Source organism: Syngnathus leptorhynchus, chromosome 11, assembly GCF_054491065.1.
Source record: "Syngnathus leptorhynchus isolate UIUO chromosome 11, UIUO_Slep, whole genome shotgun sequence".
In the NCBI taxonomy this organism is placed as follows: domain Eukaryota; kingdom Metazoa; phylum Chordata; class Actinopteri; order Syngnathiformes; family Syngnathidae; genus Syngnathus; species Syngnathus leptorhynchus.
Window position 1 is genome coordinate 2,637,088 of NC_141205.1, and position 11,157 is coordinate 2,648,244.

Below are 11,157 nucleotides of genomic sequence, written 5' to 3' on the forward strand. Positions count from 1 at the left end.
TGCGTCTATATTAAACCTTGTTGATCCATCCGGTGTCACTCCTATGAGAGCGTGGACCAACTCTCCTCCCACTGGGCTACTACATTCCATGAATGGGATGGAGACAATGCGAGCACCTACAGTAGGTCGGGCCGCGCTAAATAACTTCAGCGGGTTCAGTGTCAGGTGACTTTCCAGCCAAACAGTCGACAGTCACCGCATAGTAACAGCGTGACAAAGTCAACGGGATTTAAACATGGTTCTAAAAACAGGTCAACCCCAGTTGAAAATGATACATTAGATAAAACGTGTACTCACCTAATATCTTTGAGGATGTGTGACAAACACTTTGGTGTTGCTGACTTAAACCTTAATGTACTGAGCAGCCTGGACAGAAATGAGTTTTAGAGCAAACAATGAATAGACTGCAAAGCTTATTAGCAGTGCTTTGTTGTCGCTTAAAATTATGGTAAATTATGGAGTTGACATCAATTGAGTGATGAAAAGATTATTCAGATTGTTGTTTTTGCAGAACAAGGCAAAAGTTTTTTGTAATGTTGTAATTTGTGATGATTCAATATTTTTATGCAACTCTTAAAGACACATTTTTCATGAATATTTTGGCCGCTTTCTGAATGTTATGTTACCTTAAATCGTCACAGGCTGTCCTGTAGTACAATCCAACACACGTCAAATCTAAAACGCTGTGTATTTGCTGCAAAAGCAATTAAACAAATACATTTCTCTCTTCTAAGGCACATGATTTAAATGAGGGCTTTATATGATGTCAGGGGTGTCTGAAAGTTTAACAAAACTAAAAACAATCCCAGTAGAATTTATAAAGAGCTATCTGTAATCTTTCTTCATACTAAGCATATTGGGAGGGAGGAGAGTGATTTAGTGCTGCGTCCCTAAAAACAGTATGTCCAACTCTATCACGTGATAAATATATGTAAATATACGTTGAATTGAGAAACATCATGATGTAATTAGGCCATTCTTGTAAGTGCAAGCAGCCCATATGGCCTTACTGTAATGAAGTCATTCATTTTAGCTGTAAACCACACCAGTGACTGATGGTACAGATATTGAAGAATCATTGCATGCCACAGTGTGACGCAGAATAAATGAACATTTTGATGAGGCAAGACACACAATGAAACAATCTTCTCATGTAATGATTTGAAACAAAGCAGACACTGCAGAGGTAATTTTGAGTTGATCATATTTTCTGAAGTGTGACTGGCTTTCAAAAAAGCTTTTGGGTATATTTTTAGTTGGTATATATATACGTCCCGTTTTGGATAAACCAGAGAATGGTTATACGACGATCAAACACAACGGAAATTCCCGTAGAAAGATCTGCCGTTTCCGAGTCATGTGGATGAAAACCAAAAGGAAGCATAATAAAAACACCCCCAAACAAATATTGGACTTTCACAGGAGTCATTTTATTGTGAGTTTTGTTTCAAGCGCTTTTCAAACATGGGGAGAGTCTCCTGTCTTCAGCATGTACTTTTACATTTCGGATTTGTCTTTTTTTCCGAGTAAGCTTTAACACGTAGCCCTCATTAAATACAATTAAAACAGATGAGTCGATGCCTGGTTAAGATTTTTTTTTTTTAGAATGAGACTAAAAAAGGCACTTTTATCACTTGTGATTGTAGAGAGTTATAAAATGATATAATATTACCCCGTGATCATGGATGCCTTGTTTTTACCAGAACCTGCAAATTGGTTTGTTACACAAAATAATTAGATTTGATTATATCCTGAAAATTTTAGGCCTTTGGTTCTCGCGGTCTAGATTGTATCACCTATTCAAAATGTGCTTCAACATTCCTTGGTGCCGGAGACACTCTTGAAAGTGGCGTGTGAAATCGTCACTGACCAGAGAGGAGAAAGTGAGCCTGGTCTGAGAACCACAAATCATTGACAAAGTCTGAGTTGACATCGAGTTTCGGAAATCAAACCGCATCCACTTTGGACCTCTTCAGAGCTAAAATTCTAAACAGTTACTTAAAGTTGACTGTAGTGTGACATTATCATTAATATTCTGCTATTTTACTGCTATTGATGATGACATCAATGGCTACACATAAAATGTCCAACAACTAGTTATTGTACCACCGGCTAAAAAGTGGTGCAAACCATTTCAAATTCCCCCTCGTGACAAATAAATGTAAATGCCGAATTCTTGGACATGCTGCAGGCAGCTGGAAGAGCGAGTGTCTTAAGAGTGGTACTGACTGCTTTGTTGATACGACCCGGGCCAATATAATCAGTAACAAAGCGACAAGTAGACAGTAATGCTGAGGGCAGGAGAGCAATTTTGTTTTCCCCCAGTGTGTGTATGCGTGTTGGGGTCAGATCCGAGTCAGTTGGTGCCAAAAACTGGACGGCATGAAGCTTTCCATCTTGTCTGCGAAGAATCCCAGTGGCGCGAAGAGTGTGCTGAAAAACTGGAAAGGGAGAGAAGCTGAGTGTCACTCTACCGGATAACCTTTAAAAAGTGACATTCTAACCACTGTTACAAATTGGCCTGGATTCATGCAGCGTGTCATCCTGAATTTCTTTTTTGCATAAATATTTCACTTTTGTTCATCATGTCAACTGACAGCTAGGCTTTCCGTTCAACATACACTTTTTTTGTAATCCACAAAAATCATGGTGTTGTGACAAAAATAGTATGTGGGAAATAATCATGAAAATGAATGGAGCGCTCGAACATTTTTCCCACAAGCTTTGTTATTGTATCCACTGGTACATATGAAATTATAAATATGGTCAAGTATGGTTGTAAAACACAGGATATGTAGTATGTGTCTCATATACTGTGTTCCCGTGGCTTGACAGCACACAGCTGTGTCTCACTTGCTTATGACATAGAAATGCGTGTGTTTCCTCTCTCTACGTGGTTGGTTGGCCTGACCATACTGTCTTAATTTTCAATATTAATGTCTTGAATGCTCATACGATGTCTAGAAGATATCGATACGATTCCAATATACCGCCCAGTCATCGTAGCAATGTATAATTTCTTCATTGTTCTTCAAATAATATAATTACCGGTATTGTTTACCAATTTTGAAAATATTCCAAGTTGAACACTGAGGTATCGAGTCATTCAATAGAAATGTATCGGATACAATCAAATTTATTCTCACAAACTCTGGTTAGGGTTCATGGAAAAATCTGAACCTTTCCGAAATCCAAAAAATGGCAATTTTGCCCTGACTTGGATGTTTGTGTCAGGAGCTTAAGAAAAAAAGTGTTTTTCCTTGACGACAAAAAAAAACAAAAGACAAAAAAAAAAAAGAAGAGACCTTGTGTCTCCCCTAACCCCGTCACATTTTGTGAACATTTACACAAAAGCCAGCTTGCCAAACTTGAAATCCCATCTGCGCCCTATCTTTTCTCAAAACAAAACAATGAAGTACTCGATGTTCTCGGGGACAGTGTTTCGGCCTCACGTCGGTCGGACTAATAAACATGACGGCCGTGAAGTGAGATGCCCGCCAAACAACACCTTGGCTGTAAATAAACAGCGCACGGAAGTCACGCACACAGAATTTTATGCGGCTGTGTTTGGCGGCCGGCGATACCGCCGCTTGTGTTGGCGGGGGAAACGCTTTACGGGCCTATGACTCCCATGAGCCTGACAGTAATGCAAGGCGGTAATTACCGCAGGAGGCTCACATTGCAAATAAGATTATTTAAACTCGTAAAAGGGAAAAAAAACAGTGGGGGGTCAAGCGGAGATAAGCTGAAGGAGTCGCGATCTGGAGGAGCCTTTTAAGGCGAAGAACGCGAGACGTGGGGATACTTACTGCTTTGGCGAAGACGCCCATGAGCTCGGGAAACTGATGTGTGAGCATGGCCAGCATGGCGGTGAAGGAGCAAAGGCCCGCGGTGAAGAGGATGAAGAAAGGAAGCTCTTTCTTTGGGTAAACCGACACCTCGTGGAATGCTGCAGGGTGACAAGGTGGAGTCAGGATATAAAATTGACAAAAAAAAGCGCTGTAATGGAGACATAGTAGTTCTTTGATTTTCGACCTAGCTTGTAAATCAATTTACCCGTGTATCAAATCACTGTTCCAGATTGAAATGAATTGAAATGCACTTAATCCGTTTCAACCCCCGCACTTGAAATAACAATATAAAGTAATAAAAAAACTCCTACGAGAAAGTAAAAAAAAAAAAAAAAAAGTTCTGTGGCACCAAATACGGGACAGTGGCAGCTCATGTACAAGTTGATATCAAGCGGTTTCAGTTTTTTTTTTTTGCTTACATGGTAGCAGCTCCCGATCTGCTGTTTCTGTGCATCCTGGGTAGGGGTAAAACAGGTGACCCTTCTCCAGTGGGTAGGGAATTATCCGGAAGGCTGTATATACATAAACCATTTAATTAACTCAAAAAGAAAAAAAGAAAAGAAAAAACAAAAGCAATAAAATAAGACGAGAGAAGCAATTTGTCATTATAAGCGTGCAAGCAACAGAGATGGAGGAGGTACTTACTGCCCTCCCATGTGCAGTGGAGAAGATTTAAGGCGCCTTCGGCCCTCTTCCAGTGCTGCAGGTGGAAGAAGGCGTACGCCACCGCCTCGCTGTCACCCCTCTTTAGGATGTGCTCTGGTGGCAGGATCAGGCTCTTCATTTCTAATAAGTACTAAATAGGAGAGAAGATAGAAACAGTTTTGCCTGTTTGATTCATATTCCACAGAGGAAAGAACATATGATGTCATTCAGGGCTAAATAACTCAAACTGATTTGACTTGCATTCTTTCGAAAATTGTTGTTGATTTATGATAATACACTTACAACAAGAGTATACTAGCTGTAAAATAATTTTTTAAAAAACACACAGAAGGAATAATCTGTTTCTATGGGTTGTTTTTTTTTGTTTTGTTTTTTATTCAAACAAAGCACCCAACAGTGAAAATGGATTCCAATGCAATGATGCAATCCACTTTCATATCATCCCGATGTGACTTAGCTTTATAAAAGAAAAAAAAAAAAGTCTTCCCTTTGTGGTCAAATCAATCTCTTTTGGTTTCTCCCTCCCCTATAATTCCTTTTCTTCCGCCTCACTGACTATATCCCATTGTGCAATTCCCTCTGGCAAACTCCCAGCAGACTAAAAACATACTTTGCTCATGTGAGGTATTTAGCAAGAGCCTTCTTTTTCGCTAGGCGGGAGAGAGGGTGAGGCTTCCCAAAGAGAAGTGTGTTATTGTGATTCCGTGCATTTGCAACTTCTCACCCACCCGTCTTGTTGTAACTTTGTCCTAGTGACTTAATCGGCTCACTGGGCTGACAAACGCGAACTCAATTCCACATGTAGACCTTCAGCCGTCCGTATTAAAGATGTACCCCGTGGTCTTTGATGAACACGCCAAGCTCTATCTGTCATGTCTGTGCTTTCGGGAGTGGCAGGACTATATGTCAAACAAAACCCGCATTGCAACCCCCCTTGTATGCCCCCCGAGGCTGGATTCCCGGGCGGCCAGCTTCACAGCGCTCCGGATCTCAAACACTTTGGGAAGGTTACCCCTGTCGCCCCTTCCCGAGCTAATCCTGTCTAATCCCCTCCCATGGTCACAGGCTCATCCAGCCAACCAGCCAAGCCGGGAGACCATGCGGCCCACGCTTGGTTTACCATCTGACTCTCGTTCATCCATGTCAGACGCGTCCTTTTGCCTTTATTTATCCCCCTTACTGGAGTCTGAAGAACCCGAACGATACGCCGGACTCTCCAAAGTCTGACCAAAACAACTACGCTTCAAACCAAAGGACTATAGCAGTAAATCTCGCAAGATTTCACTTGAGTATCTAAAAGTGCGAGTTCACCAATATTTAGCTTTTCCTTTGACTTCTTGCTATTTTAATGATGCCCGCACACAATAGTGATATAAAAGAATGGGCTAAATTTCAAGTGAGATGACACATTGGAATATATTTGATTAATTTGACATTCATTAAAGTGTCCCAAAGTATTCATCCATAAAAATACATCATTTTCCAAAGTTATATTATTTTTTTAATTGGCGCTAAAGTATCCACAACATTTTTCACTGAGATAAAAAAATAAGAATCATTTTAAATATGGTGAACCAAAAATGGTAAGATAATCGATTTTTGGGTATATGGGATTTTTTGGGGAAGTTTTTTTTAAATTTCTACCCCCCCTTTTTTTTTTTTGACCCCTCTGAGATAGCCTATAATAATAACAATTTAATTTACATATTTATTTATTTAGTGTCATAAGTACAGTATGTATCATTGTTTTGTGAAACACAACAGTTAAAGTGACGAAGATAAAGGCAGATCGTATTGTCGACAAAATCGCAGCCTATTTTTCAAAATCGTTACCCAAAACGCAAAGAAAAAAAGGCCAGCACAGCACGCTCAATGCACATGGCCGAAGATTGATCATTGCGAGAGGCTCAGCTGTCCCTGCTTGCATACCGCAGCATTAAACCTGGTGACACCTCAGTTCTCTGCACTGGCCTGCACCCCCGTCCTCCCTCGCTTCTCTTGTTCTCAGATCTGCCTCTTCGCTCACCGCGCCTCTTTGATGAAGGGATTGAGTTTCATGTGCTCTCCTTTTATCCCTGGGCACTTTTAAGCCCGGAGCATAACTCCTAAACTGACTTCTGACTCCAATCTGCAGCCTCTTCTACAATGGAACACGGTGAGGAACAATGCCACCAAGGCCCGTAATTATGACACTTCTGTGTGAAGTGTCAGAAAACTGTCCTCAAGCAAAAACCCTTAACTCGATGAGTGCCGACTTGATACTCCAGGTCCATTAACGAGAGAAAAGAAAGGCAAACACATCTGAGCTCTTGAATCCGGACGGGAGATCGTTAGCCGCAATGAGGTGAGAGGAGAAACTGTCAACTAGCAAGGAAGACGGGGAGCTGGACTGCAACGGCTTTGGAGGCCAATGTAAATGTAAAGCAGATTGGCGTAGCCGGTACACTTTTATCAGCTAAACCAACAAGCCGCGGGATGTCAGCTTCCAAACCACGCGGACAAATAATGACTGAATGAAATGTTTGGAGGGAAGAAAAGGAAATACTGGGGAAACAGTGTCCTTTAGAAGATGAGTACATTTTGCGGTGTGACCCGGCTGAGGTGGTCCGTTCTGTCATCTTGTGTCGAGACACGGAGACAGCGGTTATAATCATTACAATTCTCGCTTTGGCATCAAAACAAGAGCACTCGGGGAGGCAGCGTTCAACAGCCAAAGATACCAAAGGGCTCTTTTTGTAAAGCCGACACGATTTTCAGTCTACGTTGGGGCTTGAGCAGGTGACGAGAGGGGGGGGGATGAGGGAACATGAGAGGCTAAGAAACGAGATGAGGGTGTCTGATGAGAGGCCTGTGGGCTCACAGTTCTAGGGAGAGGGTGGAAAGATGATGAAGATGAGGGCTCTCACATGAAAATCAAAGGTTGGATCAAAGAGCCTCTCTGACATCTCCAATCCCCCAAACACCCTCACCGGGCGCACACTTTTCTCTCACTCCGATATGGCGTTGGCCTTATGAATCCACCACGCCTTGGCACAGAAGTTAGAGGCGAGGATCCGGTTTCATGACTCATGTGCATGTCCAATAAGTCTAACAGTGATGTGTTTTGTTGAAAATGCGTCAAACACACTATACGGTAAGTTTTGGTATTTTAGTATTTGAATGTTTATTTGAAAGCGACAAAACACATCATTGGTAAAATACCTGCGTCAATGTGCCAAACTGAGTAAAAAGCTCATTTACATTCGTAGTCCCTTGGCAGGTAAACAAAGCATCTAGAACATCTTAAAACTCGGTAATTGACACGTTCGGACATCAGAAAGTATTTAAATGTAATGTAATCAGTCAGGAGGGAATTTAAGTGATAATACACTGCCCTCTGCTGGGCTGAGAGTGGTAGAGAATACGCAGACAGATTTACTGACCTTGGGCACGTGCGGATTGAACTCCACGGCTCTGTGAATGGCCTCCACGGCGTTCATCTCGGCGGTACTCAGCCCCCGCCGCGACGCTGCTTCTGGGGAGAACCTGATGAAACAAAAGCAGGGCTTGTGATGAAAAGCGTCAATTATTTTTCTCTTCTTGATATGATAGGGAAGGATACGTACTTATCTGACACGGCCCGTGCTTTTAGCAGGGCCGATGTGTAGCATATAGTAGCCGATTTCGGGAGGCTTATGTCTGAGGTGAAAGAAGAGAGGATACAAAAGGACGTGAACGATAACGGAGATGCCGCTGGGGTGCAGTACGGTTATACCGTCGTATTTGGCGAGGACGGCCTGCACGTCGGCGTACGCCTGAAGCTCAAGGAGCGCCTCCAGGAGGTTTTCGTGTATATTTAACATCCCTAATAACGGGAACTCCTTCATTAACTGTGGAGGGATACAAATGAATCAAAACAGGCAGCAACGGGACAGCGTAATGTTGCGTTTCCCACTTACGTCTCTCATCATTTTTACGGCTTCTTTGATTCGCCCAAGCTTGCGAGCGCACATGGCCAGTCTGCGTTTAATGTAAACCAGCAGGTTGATGTCTTTGCCTGCTGCAAAACACAACAGGTACTAAAATGATTGTTCATTCCTAAAATGTATATAAAAGGCCATATTTTTACACACAGCTCACATCCATTGCTTACCGATACTCAAAGCTTTTTTAAAGAGGCGCTCAGCTTCCGTGATTGTTGTGGCTTCTTCCTCTGCGAGAAGCACGTAGGCTGCGGCGCAGCTGCAGAGAAAGAAAAGATTTCAGTACAGATGATTGCATTTTCTCAATTAAAGCTTAATATGTGACGAGTTCGCAAGATGATCCTACAAACATCTGGCCAATATGTGGTCCTTCCACATTGTTGTCTGGTTCTGCCTTTCTCCACAATAGTCCCTCTTAAATTTGTTTTAGATTCCATTTTCGCTTGACATTCAATGTAATGTCACACTAATTTTATTTCATATAATTCCAAAAATGCATTCATGCAAATAAAGGCCACCCCCCAGAGCTGTAGTACATACACCGACCCCTACTATTTAGGAGTAGGACTCACTCATGGTTCAACTCTATGGCCTGGTAAGCTGCTCTAATCCTGGCTTGAGGATTTCTTTCCCTCCAGGCCTTCTGCATGACTGTGGGGACAAACGGAAATTCTTATCACAACATATTCACTGAACCACACGTGTTTGTGTGTACATCTATGAATTTGTCTGTGTGTGAGTGCATAAGCATTGGAGTGTGTTTGTGTGACTGCAAATGTATACGTAGAGGGGCACTTTTTGTGCGTGCGTAAGAATATTGACACACACCCGAATCCTCAGGCCTGAACTGCTGCGCGTCTCCTGTGAAAAAGGTCTGATGGTCTTGGGCCGACAGATTCATGTCGTAGTACGTCAGTGGTTCTTTTCCCGTCACCCAGGTGTACCTGTTGTATTCGGCTCCTCTGAACAGATTCAAAGGATTCCGCCATACTTTGCACTCTATGGAGAGGAACACATCGATAATATTAGTAATGTTAGCATTGAAGATGTTACGGTTTGAATGTGTTACCTGACACGCTAGGTCTAGGCTCAGCCTCCCCATTGACAGACGAGAAGAGGCCGGTGGTGGAGCTGCTTTCCACTCCGCCGAGGAGGGGACGCAGGTGGCTCACGGAGACCTGCTCGATGAAGGACGTGCCGTACTTCCGAAAGTACCACCACTCAAATATCTGTGACGGGGAACATTTACAAAATCATCATGTGTCAATGCAGTCCAATGTAATGTAAGCGTGATCTATTTTTTTAAACGTTATTGTGCTTTTTCATTCCAAGTGGTGAATAACGTAACTGCATGAGAACAGTGTGAAGACTTTAAGCTTGGTTATTTGGATGTATACTTCTACGCTACTTAGTAGCAACAATATTCATTTTTAACTCACGAGGATGAGTCCAGAGATGAGTGATGAGGTCCCGGTGAGAGCCACGTAAAACTTGGGGGTCAGTGTATTCAGAAACACCGACGCTGAAACAGCAAGTACAGATAGGTCACAAAACTAGAGACACAAAACCAATACATAAACACAAACAGACAATAAGACAAATGGACAGACAGAAAAACTGGTAAACATAGAAAAAGCTACAGCAGACACCATTCAAATTGAGGGTGCAGATGCTGCAAAATTAAATACCTACAGAGATAATAACAATCAGCTGCACGTCTGTTATTAAGGTCAATTCTTAAGAATACAAACAAAATCTAATGATAAAATATCAGGAAAGTTGCATGAAATTCGTGCTATTGGCTTCAAAGTGAAAATAAGCATTGCAGAAGGAAAAGTGATAAACAAGCAGGTGTCAAAACACTGCAACGTCTGTGTGATGGTAAATAGCAGAGGCTAGCGGAAGGCTAACAAAAGCTAACAGGCAGAGGCGTCCATTCACCCGAAGTGAGGCTCTCCTGCAGTTTGAGCGGGCTCCACAGCACGTAGATCATGATGACCACCATGCCGAACCACACGAAGCACACGTACGTCCACGACCACGCGAGCCACGACTTTAACTTGTCTATGAAACCGGGAGATTGGGGATTACTGCCAGTGGAGTCCTCCATGTTTTCTCCCCCCTCCCCGGATGTCTGTAAACACACGACCCACGTGACCAGAAATGAAGACGGCCTTTCATTTTTGTTTGATTGATTTGTTTTAATATTATTATTATTATTAGCATTATTATTAGCATTATTATTAGCATTATTATTATTATTACCGTTACTATTATTGCCTAACCCTAACCCTAACCCTAACTATTATTGCTTTTTATAACTTGATGAAGGGATGATAAATGAAACAAATATAAATTATGAGACACAAAATAGTCAATAATATGTAGTCAGTAATTATAATTTCTGAATGTTCAATTATGTTTTCTTTCATTATTTGTTTTCAACTAAACCATTAAACAATTATTGCGCATTTAGATCACATCACATATCCCTATTTCAGCTATAATAAAAGGTCTTTAAAAAGTTAAAAAACATTCAGAGATAAAATATTGAAGAATACATGTCAATATTGAGCTACAATCTCTCAAAAAATTACATAAAAACACAGAAACAGGACACATTAAAATGCATTTATTAGATTAATTCCACGGTAAAATAATTACAGTACACCCTATTC

At 41.7% G+C, this 11,157-nt stretch overlaps 1 protein-coding gene across 2 annotated transcripts; it reads right to left on the reverse strand.

Annotated features, from left to right (window-relative positions):
* Positions 1-1,408: 1,408 nt before the first annotated feature.
* Positions 1,409-10,627, reverse strand: st7l (suppression of tumorigenicity 7 like). Of its 2 annotated transcripts, none has more exons than XM_085924711.1 (14): positions 10,421-10,627; positions 9,919-10,001; positions 9,549-9,708; positions 9,308-9,478; positions 9,052-9,130; positions 8,650-8,738; positions 8,456-8,556; positions 8,272-8,386; positions 8,123-8,195; positions 7,940-8,042; positions 4,497-4,647; positions 4,271-4,363; positions 3,810-3,949; positions 1,409-2,441 (listed from the first exon to the last, which is right to left on the reverse strand). In XM_085924711.1, the coding sequence occupies exons 1-14, from the start codon at positions 10,587-10,589 to the stop codon at positions 2,346-2,348; spliced, it is 1,623 nt and encodes a 540-aa protein (XP_085780837.1). In that variant the 5' UTR covers positions 10,590-10,627; the 3' UTR covers positions 1,409-2,345. The 2 variants fall into 2 exon arrangements, with proteins under 2 accessions (XP_085780837.1, XP_085780838.1); XM_085924712.1 differs by having other exon boundaries at positions 1,409-2,458.
* Positions 10,628-11,157: the final 530 nt, after the last annotated feature.

Bases quoted from the DNA above. Each gene is read 5' to 3' on its own strand.
- st7l (XM_085924712.1), bottom strand. From the start codon at position 10,589: ATGGAGGACTCCACTGGCAGTAATCCCCAATCTCCCGGTTTCATAGAC. The intron at 10,002-10,420 runs GTGAATGGACGC...TTGCTGTTTCAG, and splicing joins GCAGGAGAGCCTCACTTCGG to CGTCGGTGTTTCTGAATACA. The intron at 8,557-8,649 runs GTAAGCAATGGA...TGTGTTTTGCAG, and splicing joins TAAAAAAGCTTTGAGTATCG to CAGGCAAAGACATCAACCTG.